This window comes from Vanellus vanellus (assembly GCF_965231255.1).
Source record: "Vanellus vanellus genome assembly, chromosome: 5".
In the NCBI taxonomy this organism is placed as follows: Eukaryota; Metazoa; Chordata; class Aves; order Charadriiformes; family Charadriidae; genus Vanellus; species Vanellus vanellus.
In genome coordinates this window covers 43,032,764-43,047,720 of record NC_138910.1, presented here as the reverse complement: position 1 = coordinate 43,047,720, position 14,957 = coordinate 43,032,764, and the positions used below count along the sequence as shown (strand labels likewise).

General features: G+C 39.3%; 1 protein-coding gene across 3 annotated transcripts in view; it reads left to right on the top strand.

The window, feature by feature from the left end:
* Positions 1 to 14,957, top strand: part of AGAP1 (ArfGAP with GTPase domain, ankyrin repeat and PH domain 1) — a 384,460-nt gene that overhangs the window by 321,454 nt on the left and 48,049 nt on the right. For all 3 annotated transcript variants that reach the window (XM_082483168.1, XM_082483167.1, XM_082483166.1), the window contains one exon: positions 13,274 to 13,428. In XM_082483168.1, coding sequence (XP_082339294.1) covers positions 13,274 to 13,428 — 155 coding nt within the window. The remainder of the gene's footprint in view (positions 1 to 13,273; positions 13,429 to 14,957) is intronic.

Genomic DNA, 14,957 nt, shown 5'->3' with positions numbered 1-14,957 from the left:
CTGGGATTAAAAATAAAAAAGTTGCAAGAGTGTCTTGGGTAAGTAAAGTAGGAGCGAAGGAGGGAAACAGAAGGGCTTCTGGAGAGGCTGTGGTTGTATACATGCCCATGATAATCCCTTTGGTGAGGAAGGGAACAGGTTCATCCAGTCACCCCTCCTGGATGCAGGAACAGCAGAGTTTTACTACAGCAAAAATTTGCAATTGCTCACATCATTCATTTGCCATAAAAATTATTAATAAAATTTAGGATGACATAAAAAAAAAAAAAAAAAAAAACAACAAGGCAGTTTGATTAAACAAGCAAGCAACTGCTTGTTTGCCAGGCATATGCAAACCCAGGAATTGTTTCCAAATGTGTAGCAGCATTGCCAGCCACTGCAGGTGATGTTCTAGTGGAAGAAGGGAATGATTTCCAATTTCTACATGACTGAGTGGGGAAAATTCATTCCCCAGGTTCATGTGTGATTTTCTAGGGCTGATCTGATGTGTCTGTTTAGATAGCATGTGGTTCTTTTACAGCATATGGAGATTTTCAGTGAGCTACTAAGTATTTTTCTGTTAGGATTGAACAATTACTGACCTCTGTCCTACCTGAGGAGTAGCTCCTGCTATAAAAAAAAAATATATATATATATATGGATGGCCTGTTGTAACACTTAACACAGTTATGTAGAAGTGCATCATTCTGTCTTCCTTGGAAATCAATCTGGCAGGTCCTTGACTGGTACATCTGAACAAGACACCCTGGTAAGTATGCGCCACACAGTGATGCATCCCATCATAGATGATGCAATTGAAAGTGGCTTCCTTGCAAGAACTCAAGAAATCATTTTAACCCTTCATCTTAAAAAAAAAAAAAAATGCATCTTGGTCTCTAAGAGTCAAAGCTTTTATGGTTGGGTGCTTTGTGATTTCTTCTTGTGGTCGCTACTCAGAGGAATGGCCAGATAACAGGTTGCAACAATCCCGGCGTTGTTTTGTAGAGTTGTTAAAAGCCGAGCTCTGTGCTGTTGGGTGACAGATAATGACTTCTTGTGCTAGTCCAGGTAGAGTGTTAGAATGCACAAATTATTAGCCCAGCGAATATAGGAGTTTAATCTTTGCAATCTAAATTTCTGGAGTTAATGAGCTTGGATAAAAACAGAAACTGTGCTGCTACTCCGAATCTATGTACTGGTTGGGATGGGGAGACTGCTTTGATTGCTGTGAGATGCTTTTCTGTCGGCAGTGAAGCCAGAGATCAGGGCAAGCATCAAAGTTAATAAAAGATTTTCTTGAAATATTATTAAAATATATTAGTTGTTTAGATTGTGGTAGCACAACACATTAGGAAGAACACTAGATGGTTGCCATTTTGGTACAAGCTAAATTAAATACCTGGTGTCTAATAGGAAATAGTTAACTTTATTCCAGATATTGACATTTCAGAGAGGTTAGTATCTCTAGTTAGAGCCACTTCTTGGTGTCTTTTTTGAAGAAAATGTGCTTCCACAAAATACTTCCATCTCCTTTAAAGATCTTTCTCATTAGGGGGATTTGTTGCTGTTAAATAATGAAGTAAGTATTTCTTACAGCTTTTTACTGGAAACCAGTTGGGGGTTATTTGTTTGGACTATATATAATACATATATATAATATATACTATATAACTATCCAGAGTTGGGAACAAGAGCTTTTATTGAATTAACTTTTGAACCAGCAAGTGAAACCAGACCGGACTGACTGAATATCCTGGGAAGTAAGTCAAGGACAAGCCAGGCAAGTAACGGTTTCCAGTGCCTGTTAAGGCCATGTTGATAGGTAACAAAAATGTATAGACAGTATGTAATTTTGAAGGCAGGCAGGGTAGGATGGCTAAGCTGGGCCCTGGTGTTCACGTGCACATCAATCACCCTGTGGAGGCTGCTCTTGGCACTGCCCAAACCCTGCGGATGATAATATTCTTGAATCTTCAAAGGCAGCACAGAACCACGAGGAAGGAGGCTGGAGCCTAATCGATGCAAAAGGACACACTCGGATGTATCAGGACCTCAGCATCACTGGGGAAAAGTCCATTTGTTTAAAGAGAAGAAAAAGGCATGACACTTAACACATTAAAATGGATTATTTCATCAATAGGTTAATAGAAAACTAGGCTCCGAGTTCACTTCCTGCTCATACGGCCGTACTCTAACGTGCCATTAAAGTGTGAAAAATGAAAAGGGACTGGGAAAGGGTCTTTATGTACTGGAGACAGTCTTCCCTTTCTGAGGGTTGCCCAACCTCGATTTTGCCTATTTATATGTAAATTTTTTTTCAGGAAAAACAAGTTTTCTGCTGGGAAATTGTGCCTCTCTAGTTACTGGTACCTGTTAAATATGTCATAAAACTGAAGATTTTTTTCATATTGAAGGAGCCACACAATTAAGATATTTTTAGATTTGATGAACTTCTAATTTTTAGATACATCTGGTTTAACCTTCGAGATAATGTTATCTATTTTCATTTCAGCGAGATGCATTCTAAAGGATGTCACTCAGACATCCAGTCCTCTGTTTTCCCTTCAAGTATATAGCATTAAAGCCTGCGGATGACTTTATTAAAACAGTATGTAGCTTAACAGTCTAAGGTGTTTAGGTATTTCTCTTCCAGCCTTAGCTCTTTAGCTGAAAACTGAGCCTTTTGTTAAAGATTGGAATGATTTTACGTCACTGTTCCTTTTCTGTGGAGGCAGCCATTTGGTCTGAGTTTCATGGGCCATTAAAAAAGTTCTCTTGTAAATCAGAAAGAAAATTTTAAAATGGTTGTATCACAGTACTCACTATGTTTTCCAATGCTCACATCATCCTAAAGGATAAGGAGTACCTGTGGTGAGAGGGAGAATGGTCTTACTCCAGATTTACCACAAGTTTCTTCATAACAGGCTCTGAGCTGGATAGAAGTCAAAGTCTGCTCAGTTTTCAAACACATCTTAGAGATTAATCGTAATTAATAACTGATACTGTCCTTTTTAGAAGCCTCACACCCAGACTCAAGACTCTTCACTGTCTGTGGGCAGGAAGGCTGGGTCACCTGCTGAGAAAGGCGGCTCAGAAAGAGGTCTAGATGCTCTCCCACTTGTCACTGATCCCAGTGATGTCTTCCTTGAGCCTATAAAACAGGTTTTACAAAATAGTTGCGCGCTAGGCAGTGCTGCGTCATTATTTCTTGACTAGGTAAGCTGATGCAGTGGATGGAGAGCCGGTAGAGATAGCAGTCTTAGCAGATACGCGGCTTCCTCCTCAGATGTGGGGATGTCCATGGGTGAAGAAGAGGGGACATCTCTGTTATTTCGGTGTAAGTTGCTGTTAGCTGCCAGCAGTGTCATGGCATGCTCGGATGTTTCATATGGTTACCGTCTGGTGAAACTCAGGCTAAACATTTTGTTGATTGAACGTACTTCTCACGCTGTGAATTCACTCTTGAGGCAAAACATGTCGATTTTAAAGAACGTGAAGATGTGCTCTCTCCTAATGAGCATGAGAATGGAGTGCTTTTCAGCAATATTTTCTGCTAATTGTAAAACGGCATCTGGGAGCTCAAAATCTTGAAGTTTGGTGCAATTCTTACAAAGCGAAGGTGTTGCCTCTTACATAAAGAATATATTTTCTTTTTACTTTCCAAATAAACACTTTGATTTTGTAGTGATTTGCCTGGGGAGGAGGGGAGGACCACAAAGATCATTTGCATTAATGTCTACTTGACACTCTTCAAAATAATTAAGTAATGCCACTGAGCTCAATGCTACAAATAACACACTGTTGTTATGAGGATTTAAGGCCTTTACATCATCACCTCAGCTTTTAAAGGTGATGATGTGAAAAGATGTTCTACAGGTGAGCTACAGGCACCAAGTGATCGATACGGGCTTTTGGAGGAAAAGGCGTTTTTGTCTGCCTGTGTTCTGTTATTAATTAAATCGCATTTTACAGTAGCTGTTTTGTCTAGTCGTGTATCCTCTGTACAAATACTTCCTTACTTCTACTGGTCTGTTTTTGTCTATTCCAATAGCAGATCCATTTAATCTTGTCAAATTGTGTCATGTTGTAGAGACTTAAAAAATCACTCTCAATAAGAGGCTTTCCGTATCATCTGCGGATTGGAGAGGCTGTATAGTCCTGTGTGCATTTTCTGTGTGTAGCTCTTCACGTGTTAACAGGCCTGTGCTTGTATTTTACTTCACATGCTATTTTGATGTTTCTTTTCTCCCCTTTTTCATTGATTTTTTTCCCCCCCCCTCCTTTTTCTTTATTTTTATTCTATTCTCTTTTTTTTCTCTTCCCCTTCTGCTCTCTGGACGCAGCCAAACGCAAAGCTTGGAAACTAAACCGTGTTGGTAGCCTGCGAAATATATACAGCAGCAGCAGCACCAACACCGAAGGTAACAAACCCACTCGTTTTAGATGAACACCTTCTCTTTTACCCCTTTTTTTTAACCTGCTTTTCCAAAAATCGTCCTCCTTCAGTCTCTCCCTTAGCCATTGTGGGCATGGAAATCAAATTTGCCCAAAGCATGCGTGCTTTCATCTTGTGTTTGCAGAGTCATTCCAGTTGGTCTTTTCATCTTTTTGTTTGTGCGTTTTATTTTGCCATTCATGTTCCTTTCAGCTTACTTAAATTTTGACCTTTCCCTCTAGTCGTGGATTGGTGATGTTTAAATTACTTCAGGAACCCATTTTCTTCTTTTATTTATTTTTTTATATATATATATTTTCCCTTTCTACATGTGGGCACTCAATGTAATATTTCCCAAGTTATTACAGTTTTTAAAAGTGTTAGTATCAGGTGTAATGATCTGTAGCCAAATACAATAGTGTGCCGTGACATTTAAGTAACAGTCTTAATTTGTTTTGTGCAAGCCTTCTCCATAATGCTCTTTGCAGCTCTAATCCAAAGGCGAGACAGTGCCGGGTCATTTGCATGTGCTACTCTTGCTTGTAAATTCTGTATATTGTTGTATTTCTAAAGGTCACCTGGTGCCAAAGTTCACAAATTGACTTACATTGCTTTTTTTCCACCGAAGACAGCCGTCATGGCTTTTGTATAATAGCACATTGAATTTTATATTTTTTTTTCCCCCTCCACCTTCATTTGAACAACACAATTATAAACTTCCTTTTTTTTGGGTTTGGGTTTTTTTTTTTTATTATTACAAATGTCAAAGGTCAGAATTACTTGGAAGCCAGGCAGGGAGAGAAAAAAAAAAAAAAACCTCCACCACCATCTCCAGCAGCATGTAAGAGGGATGGTGTAAGAAATAGGGAATGCAAAATAGGTCACAACTCAGTAATCTCGGTATAAAGGGGGGGATTTTTTTTTTTTTTCTTCACTTAAGTGCAAACCAAATGGGTCAAGTAATCACAAGCGCATGCCCTAACACTAATTGACTTATTTTGGAATGATTATAACTGTAATATTTTTCTTAATGTCACTGTTTTCTGGGCTGTTGATTTTAGTGATTGCCAAGCGGTGGCATTAAATCTCTTGTAAATTTTAAATTGCATGCTATTTCTGTAAACAAGTCCCTCTGTTCACATCCTGATCATTAACCTTTGGTGATTTATATCACCGTCCTTTTTTTGCACAATTACTGCTGTATTGCTGTCGGATGCCTCGCTCTCGCTGCCAAACAAAGTGTAGGTAGGAGGCAAAAGTGTGATTTTACTGCAGCTTGTTAAGGAAGCTTTTTTTTTAATTATAATTTTGTTTTAATTCTCAGTGGAAATGTAAAACTATTACCTTTAGAGCAATTGTTGCAAAACTCTATTTTGATCCTTTTGTTTTCTTTTCAAGTATGAAGTGTGAAATATGAAATGAGAGAAAATGATTGTTGGACATTAATAAGTTTGGGTTTATTTTTTTCAATTTAATAGGAAACTAACTAGATAATTTTTAATGATTTGTAATTTTGTATGTATTTGCTGGTTTTCTTCTCCCGGCCAGATTTTTCTTCTAATCAATGTGCAGGCATGTTTGTTGTTACAGGTTTACTGCTTGAGAATATTGTGATTTTATATCTACCTGTTATTGAATTGCAACAGGGAAACAAGTATAAAGAATTCCCTTGTGTTTTATAGATAAAGATTTCATTTTTTAGGGCCTGTCTAGTTTGAGGAATCTTTCATCTTATTGATCAAACTAAGTATCAAAGGCAGCTTGGATAAGCGTATGGGAACACGTTCCTGATGCCCATGGTCGTAAGAGTTTTGACACGCATCATCAAAACGAAATTCTGAAATGAGGCAAATGTATCTTTTTTTTGGAAGTATCCCCATTAAAGACTGAACATTCAATGTTCTCCGTAACTTTGCTTCTTTGAGCTGGTACCTTAAGCCTTTGTGTGAAAGCTGGAATGGTGAGACATGCAAATGTCGAGTTAATGAGCATTGTAAGTATTTAAAGCCACATGTTTAGATAATTATGCCTTCAAAGAAGAGAACGGTGATAGGAAATGACAGTCCAGAATAACAAATCTGCTTTAGTCTTTAGTGCATGCTTGCTCAATTGCACTTACACTTTTTTACAGACCAAAAATATTCCCATTGTGTACAGTCCCATTTTTGAAAGCTTGATCTAGAAAGCAGCCTGCCCGATAATTTTTAATGACGGCCCTGTTATTTATTTATATTTAGCAAAATCCAATTAAGATGGAGAAATCTGCAGCTCGGGTGCTGCAACTCTTTTGCGGATGCTTGGCAGAAGCAGATATACGGGTGGTCCTCCTGCATAGTGGGTCTCCCGTGCTCACACAGGGTCACCTTTTGCTGTGTACTGTGCAAAGCTGAGAGTCCTTCCTGAACGTGGCTCCTCTCTCTTAGCTATTTGGTAGCAAAAATACTGCCTTACTGATGTGTCTGTCCTGGTCACAGAGTAGCGAGGAAGGACAGGATCTTCAGAGAGGTGGCTGGGTGTAAGATCACAGCTGAAGAACTCCAACTTCTGAGGGTAGAGGAAAGCAGGGCATTGTACAACTGTGTCCTCTGATGTTCCTTCATCAGTTTTGTATGACTGCAAGAAATTTTACTTTCTTTCATTTTAGAGTTTGCCTAAAACTCTTAGTTTTCAAATTTTGTGGGTTTCTTTCTATGGGGAGCCACTGACAAATGAAAAGGTCCCACCTGCTCCTTATTGCAGGTGGCCAGGCTTTAAGCAAGCCTTTGATTCTCTAGGGGGAAAGTATGAAATATCAGTGTGTTATACTTAAAGCAGACCCTTCTCTGGTTTTAAGACGAGCTGGAGTCACTTGTACCTGCTATCATAGCATTATTGTTAAAATACAGAATTATTTTTTCTATATCAACAGATTTTGCAGCACAGCAGAAAGGAATATCTTTATGAAATTAAGTGGCTGTGCTTTGCCTGCTATGGTTTAACATGCATAAACAAGTTCAGTCCTCATTTTTCCACTCTTCATGGTTACATATGTGAGGTGTTACAGTGCTGCATCTGAGTTTCCAGGCTCTCATGGAAAACTTTTGTTCTGCATATTCATTAACTCCCAAACTGCCTTTTGATTAAAAGTTAGTGATGCTGTTGCTGCTGTGGTGATGTGCCTATGCAAAAAGTTTGCTTTTGCTAACCATGGCAGATGGAGGGGGAGGCTGTTCAGAGCACCCAAGATAAGCTCAGTAGACTTGGCTTCACAACACCTCTCAGTTAAGCAAGCTCTTCAGCTTTGAAATACATATAATTTAAAAAGTGAACCGCAGGCTTAAAATGTGTTAGGAAACACCTAATGCAAGTGTAGACTCATATGCTATGAGAACTGAATTTAAAAATGACTTCATGGATTTCTTCAAACCGTGTTGTCTTGACATCCAAATAAAACAACAAGTGCATATGGCAGGGGGAGCTTAGTCCCTTGAGCTAGAAACCAGCCTTTCATCACCAGTTTGTCACTCATGGGTAGCGATATAAAACAGTACTGCTGAAAAATTCTTCCAGTGGAACACAACCTTTATCAAGAGCTGTGGGCAACCGATAGCAGAGCTATATTGTCCTGATAGGCTTGATTTTCAAAACTAATTAGATTTAGACACTGGGTTTGGAAAGGGGAGAGAAGTATTAGCATAGTCATGCCCAGTGGGACATGGCACAAATATTTCCTTAATTGAGGCTGCTAATAAACATACTTATCTTCCAACTTACAGGGATAATTTACACCAAATGGCAAAAGGTAAGGATAGTTAGCATTATATAGTACGTAAATAACATGTGCCTCTGTTGTAATCAAATTGTATATTGTAAACATCTAATGTTGATTGCTAGAGCACCTCAGCAGTTTTTCAGTTTCATCCTTTTGACAAGATGAAGGGTTATTAAGGAAGGGTGCTTGAGCAGAAGCGATTTTTGAGAGAGGGAGGAGGGCGTGATAAAAAGGGAGTTTAAATAGGTCTCAGTGTTACTTGAGGCAGGCTTGACTAGGTTTCAAGCTGTAACCTCAACTCTTGAAGGTGCTTTATGGGTGTTTGACATACATCGTTGAGAGTCTTTTGGTTCTGCACTTGACTTCTTGTTTCTGGAAAGTGTTTCCTGTGTTAGTAGCATCATCCACCAGACGTGCACAGTGAGTTACTATTAATTAGCAGCAGCACCAGAATCCTGCGATGACAACTATGTTGGGCAAAGATGCAAATGCACAATCTGGCACCTAGGGAAAGAGGCTGGTTGGCTTGGAAGCCAGAAGATCCAGTTTTATTTCTGATTCTGGCAAAATATTCATGTACGCCTATGAGAAATGCCTTAAGCCTAGCAAGTCTTTGTTTTATACCCATGGAAAAATAGACATTTTTTGTTTGTTTAAAAGCAAACTTTTGGGATGGGTGTAATTTGTGACTGTAGAGTGCCCAGCGGAAAGGGACCCCATCTTCTGTTGACTTCAAACTGTGCTTGTGGTTACCCACCACTGGTGCGAGGTGTCGGTGACTATTTAGGCAATTCTTAATATTGAGAATAAAAGATGCTCAAAGTGGAAATTGTGAACAAACTGATATACGATATTTAGAACCGCTCTTACATGATGCCAAGAGGCGTAACTGCTTCTGGACATGCGTTTTCCCTACATTTTAGTAGCCTTAATTGAGTTCTCTGGAACAAGTTATAGACTAATTGTATCCTGTAGTTATTTTCAGTGTAGTTCTCTAAATCTGATCTGTTACATACCATAAACACAGGCATTGGTACTGGAATGCAGTGAGGCCATGCCTAAATGTTTGTTTTCCCTTGCACAATCCTTTGCTTCTAAGAAATTGTATATCTTGTTTTCCATAAGTGGGTGGGCTGTAGCAATGTCTGGCTTTTGGCAAAGCAAATTAAATGTTAACTTGGGTTAAATGCAGTAACTTTACTATGAAAAGATAATGGCGAAAACAGTATATGCAGCATAAACAGTGATACTGTGTAGCTTCCTGAAAGTGATGTGGTGGTTTTCCTAAAAATCACTTGTGCTTCAGGTTCCATATCATCATAATCTTACAGTTTCAGCTCATTTCTCATCCCAGCCACCCCTTCCCACTTAAGAAAAAAAAAAAAGGGGCACCAAAAAAAAACCCCAAACAACATTTTAGCCATCTCCTGTTGATAATAACTTTCAAATGGAAAACAGGTGCAGCTGGTTCTTCGCTCTTTAACCCTTTGTCTGCTGGCCTTCCAGGAAATAATTGATGACTGATTGGCCCATTAACCTTTTTTTTTTTAAAAAAAAAAAAAAAAAAGTTGACAGCCTGGACTTGTGTAATGAGGAGGGATTCCTAGTGAAATCAGGTTGATGGCTGAGTTGCTTACCCCTGAGGATGCAAAATTAGCCCCACAGGACCTCGTCTGCATAGAAACTGGACACAATTAGTGTAATATCCGGTGTTATTAATGTAGTTTGGAGTAATTGGGCAGGTTGATTTCGACAGGTTGATGGTGCTAAAATACTATTATAGTGGACCTTTCTATGAATAACGGTTAAACATGGAAAACTGTTTAATAAAACTTTGTGATTGGGCTCACAGGGATTTAAATAGCACAACCTATAATTTTTCTGAAGAGTAAAATGGAACAATTTCCTTCTGCTCTCTGGATTTTCCTGTTCGTCCATGTGGTGATTAAGGATGTACACGTTTGCTACTCATCTTTTGTAGGCATTGCCCTGTGGGTGATGTGGAACAGGCGTTGCTGCTTTGTTTCACAGTCATGCTTACAAAAAAAAAAAAGGTATATTTAAGCAGAAAATGTATTATTGAACACATCTTCAGCTGGCACAGTTGCTTTTCATCTGAGTGTTTTAGGAAGTAAACCTGAAGCTTCAGTGGATATAAGAGAGTGCAAACTTGTATGTTCTTAATATATCATCAGCAATGACCAAGTTTTTGGCTAACTTACTGATACACTGAAAATGTCCTTCCAGCCCAGCCTTAAAACACACTGCAGCCCTCGTAACCCATGGCGGGGCTGTACCGAGACAGACTCACCAACATGTTACGTGGACTTTGCGATCCCGAGCCACAAAGGCAGTGCAAGGTCTTTACAGCTTTTGTCACGGTGTCAGCTGGTCACAGCAGCGAAGGTCAGGAGATGAAACACAGGAGCTTCTCCTTTGGGAAAAGGAGACTTGGCATATAAAAGAGTGACCACGGGAAATGGCTGGAGGTGTTTCCTGAATTGCACTCCAGTCGCATGAATAGCCGGGTTTGTGTCCTTTGCCATAGGTCTCCTGTAAGCAGGGGAATAACTTTGTGTAGCATTTCTGGAAAACAAAGCTTGCAGAGGTGCTGCTGTGAGGACGGTATTTCAGCCTCGCTTTTAAAGGGTACGCTGGCTGAATTGCAGTGTTTTTCTCATAAGCCCTTCTTGGGCAAGCCAACTTCACATATATGATACGGATTAATGGCAGATAGGAGGATTCAGTGATGCTGCATCTTGATTGTATATATTTATCTTAAGGTCTGGAATTGTAATTCTGGAAAGTCGCCTAGTACTTAAACGCTAGGATGAACTGGTTCAAGATTAGTGCAGAAAGACTCTCTAAAGTTATACTGTATATACTTGTTGAATATTAGTTATATACCACATATACTTGTTGAGCCATTAGGCATTGAGAAGTCAGCCCTGTGACGTGCGCCGGAGAAGTCTCCTCTCTTGTGCTCTTCTGTGTTTTTGCAGCCCTACAGGTCCTCCTCCCTGCTTAAAAAGGTGTGGGGAATTTTTAACTTGAGGTGGCAAAAATGACCGTTTTCTCTAGTAGGCAGCTCCTTCAGCTTATACCAAGCCTTTGGTTACGTAGAAGTGGTATGGTGTATGGTCAGGGACGATAGGATGCAGCCTGGAGCAGAGCTGCGAGTGGAGAAGGGAAGGGCTGAGGGAGAGGGGCGTGAGGTGCAGAAAATGGAATGGGGCTGAAAAGGGCCTTTGTGTTACTGGATGTTACAGGCTCCCTGCCGTAACAATACGCGTGTCTCAGTTCCGCCCATGCTGAGTAATTTATATAGAAGGATTTTCTGAACATTTAGTGACCAGCATTTGGAAATCATCCTTTAGTAAGACTTCAAGAGTACAAAGTTTTATTGCTTAGAAGCCATTGAAAAGCCTAAGGGTGATGAATTTCCTAAATTGGACTCTACAGGGGGCTGCTTCAGGTGGGATTCCGTTTTTCATGTTCTCTTCCTTTACCGTCATTCCCTGTTTTCATCAACACATGCATACTCTGCATATACCCGTACCCTCCCCACTGGCCATATGCCATACCACATAAGTAGAAGACCGTAGCTGTGTTGTCCTACAGGAGACAGCACATAATTTCCTTTGTTGTTGAGTAGTTCCTCTTACATCTTCCTCATAAACTCTTGAAAGCTCTGTTTCATAAATGTGGCTTTTTCCATTATTTAATCATAGCATTTTGGATAATGAGCCTACCTGTTTGTTTTTAACACAGTGTTGCTGAAGTGAAAAGTGGTTATTGTTGTACAGTTGCATCATTCTCTTATTTTTCTTTTCCCACTTATCCCACACACTTTTTTTTTTTTTTTTTTTTTTTTTTTTTTTTTTTTTAGTAAAACTGCTGCTTCATGCAGCTTATGCACCTGGAAATAACCTGCACCTCCATGTTTATTCTCACCTCAAGGTGCAAAGTAAACTTTTGCTGGTTTTTGAGACATCATTAAAGCAGTGTAGGCACTGGCCTTGCTAGCATGGAGTTTATCAAAGAAAACCAGTTGTCCCACAGGTTGAAAAAATGACTCCCAGTGAGCAGCAGTACTGTCTTTAAAGCTCGTGGCTAGATTTGTCACTTATCTTTGCATGCTTATGGATGACAAGGTAACGCAGGAGCTTCATGGCTCTGAATATATAGTAAGTCATTAGCAGACAAGCGAATGTAAATGCTATTTCTAAAGCCCATTATGGCTGATGTTCACCAGAACTTGGTGCTCTATTATTCTGTTCCTTTCATGCTTCATGCCTGCCCTTCCCAATTCCACTTGCTCTGTTTCAGCTTCCCTGATTATTTTTTTTTTTTAATTTGACTTTGGTGTCCCATGTGTAGTAAGAATATGTGTCCATTTAGTTCAGTTCTGCTGGTATTTTCATATGCTGCGGTCCTCTGGCCTGAATACTTCTCCTTATACTCTAGTAGCCCTAAGGATATTTCATTGACCCTTTCTGCTAGCTTATCAGATCATTTTCTCATCTCCCATGTCAAATGTGAATGTTGAGTAGGTTGAACTGATTTTAATCCTGTATTATAACCCAGTGTATTTATGCTGTAGACAAGAAAACGTACACATCTGCTTTTAATATATCTGCATGTAAACAACTGCGTGAAGGAAGAGGGTAAATTTCAAATTTTCTGTAGTGTTAGCTCTTTATAGTCCATTCATCTTTAAAGTTATTTTGTGACACACTTAGATTTTTATATTATGTAGCTCTTGCCACCTCAGGATTAAATCTAAGTAAAGCTTGTTAGCCACTTTGTGTGCGAGAAAGGTATAGACTCGATACCAAACTCACAAATGCACACGGCAACTGAATATTTACCCAAAACAGTAATTTATCTGCATAACATTTGGAGAGGAAAAAGCAGTGGATCCGCAAGTCATTTTCTGATGCATTGTGCAACTGCAGGGTAGTTGGATATATCCAGCCTCACACCTCGGATGTCCAGACCTGTGTTTGCTTGTTACATTGCATAAATGCTCATCAAACAGGTTGGTTTGAGCCTAGCTATCGATATCCTTAAACTTACAACTTCTTCCTATTGTATGTTTTTTTCAGAACAAGAAGAAAACTTTGAGTTCATTATTGTCTCTCTCACTGGCCAGACTTGGCACTTTGAAGCTACCACATATGAAGAAAGAGATGCATGGGTACAAGCCATAGAGAGTCAGATCTTGGCCAGTTTACAGTCATGTGAGAGCAGCAAGAACAAGGTATGGTACACAGAGTAATACTAAAATAAGTAACAGGTGGATGATCGTGAAGATGAAAGCAAAATCAGGAACTCTGAATTTGAAACCTGTACTCCTAGAGACGTGCGTGCATTACGCACATGACAGAGCAGCATTAGAGTTGTATGCATATCACAGATATTTCAAGACAGCTGGTGCTGTAGCCTGTTTTACAGTTTATTTTTTACAGCAGTTGAATTAACGGAGCTCCTGGATTATCTGTTTTGCCTTCAGTGTTGGTCTTAAAATTTTGACTGAAACTTGAGGCTAGGTCATGGCCTCTCCCTACTGAGAAGTTGTGTAGTGTAGTCGCTGCTGCAGATTCAGGTTTGTTTCAGATTAGAGGTCTGTAGAAGGCCCGTAAGGAAAAGCCTGTTATGGACAAGAGTGGAGGCAGACCCAAAAATACACAGGAGGCAGCGTATTTACTACTCAAATCTCTCATTAAATCTACTAAGCTCCTGCATGGCAAAATTTAACTAAATGTTCTGGTTGGACTAACCAGAAACGTGCAGTAGCATTCAGCCATAGGACTCTGCCGTGATGAAGTACTACAACTCTCAGAAATTAAAATTAAGCTATTGCTTTTGTGTCTGCTTTACAAAGCATATGCACAATTTTTCTTTTCTTTAATTACACTGAATTAATTTTTTATGGTTTTCTGCCTTAACTATTATAACAGAAAGCAAATCCAGAAACAGTTCATCAAAGCTTTTCGGGGGAAGATGAGCGTTGTCTAAGAGATACAGGCCTTCTACCTTGCATTGCTAATTGTAATTTGTTCTCCTTTCCTGTCTAAATAAATAAATAAATAAATGCTTCTAAGCTGAGGCTTCTTCAGTCATTGTTCATTTTTGGAAGGGCAAGAGAGCTTCTGGTTCTTGAGTCTCTGTGTTTGCAACCACTTCACAACTAGAGACCAAGGTGTTGAGTGGTAGTGGAGGGAGAGAATTAAGGAGTGATTATTCAGGCCTATAGATCCTTTAGCACTATCCACCTAACAGATGCCTTTAATGATTTTATGTTGCAAGGAGGAGACTCATATTTTGAAATGAATGCTTGCTTTCATTGCCCTGATCTACCAGAGTAGATCAGACATCAGTAATTATCATCATAATAATATACTTTACTTCCCACATTGTTTTAAAAATTTATTTATTGCCTATATGTATTTCTGAGACACAGAAAAATGACTGCTTATATGGGGTTTTGCCTTTTATGGATTTACGCATTTGACTATGTATGTTAAGGGGGCACAACAGAGGAAATTTGTACACTAATACCTATGTAAAAATGCTAATACAAAAGAGGATAAAGAGTGGCTGGTAATATTTACTGTGCTGTACCCACAGAGAAGATTGACGTTTGTGTATGTTAAATATTCTTTTGAAAGGGAGAATCTGTTGATAAGATTATGTGCATACAGGGAGCTTTTGGGGTTATATATTCAACCTGCTACAATGCTCAGAGAGGTTTTTTTTCTCTAAAGTATTACTGAGGTCTCAAAACAT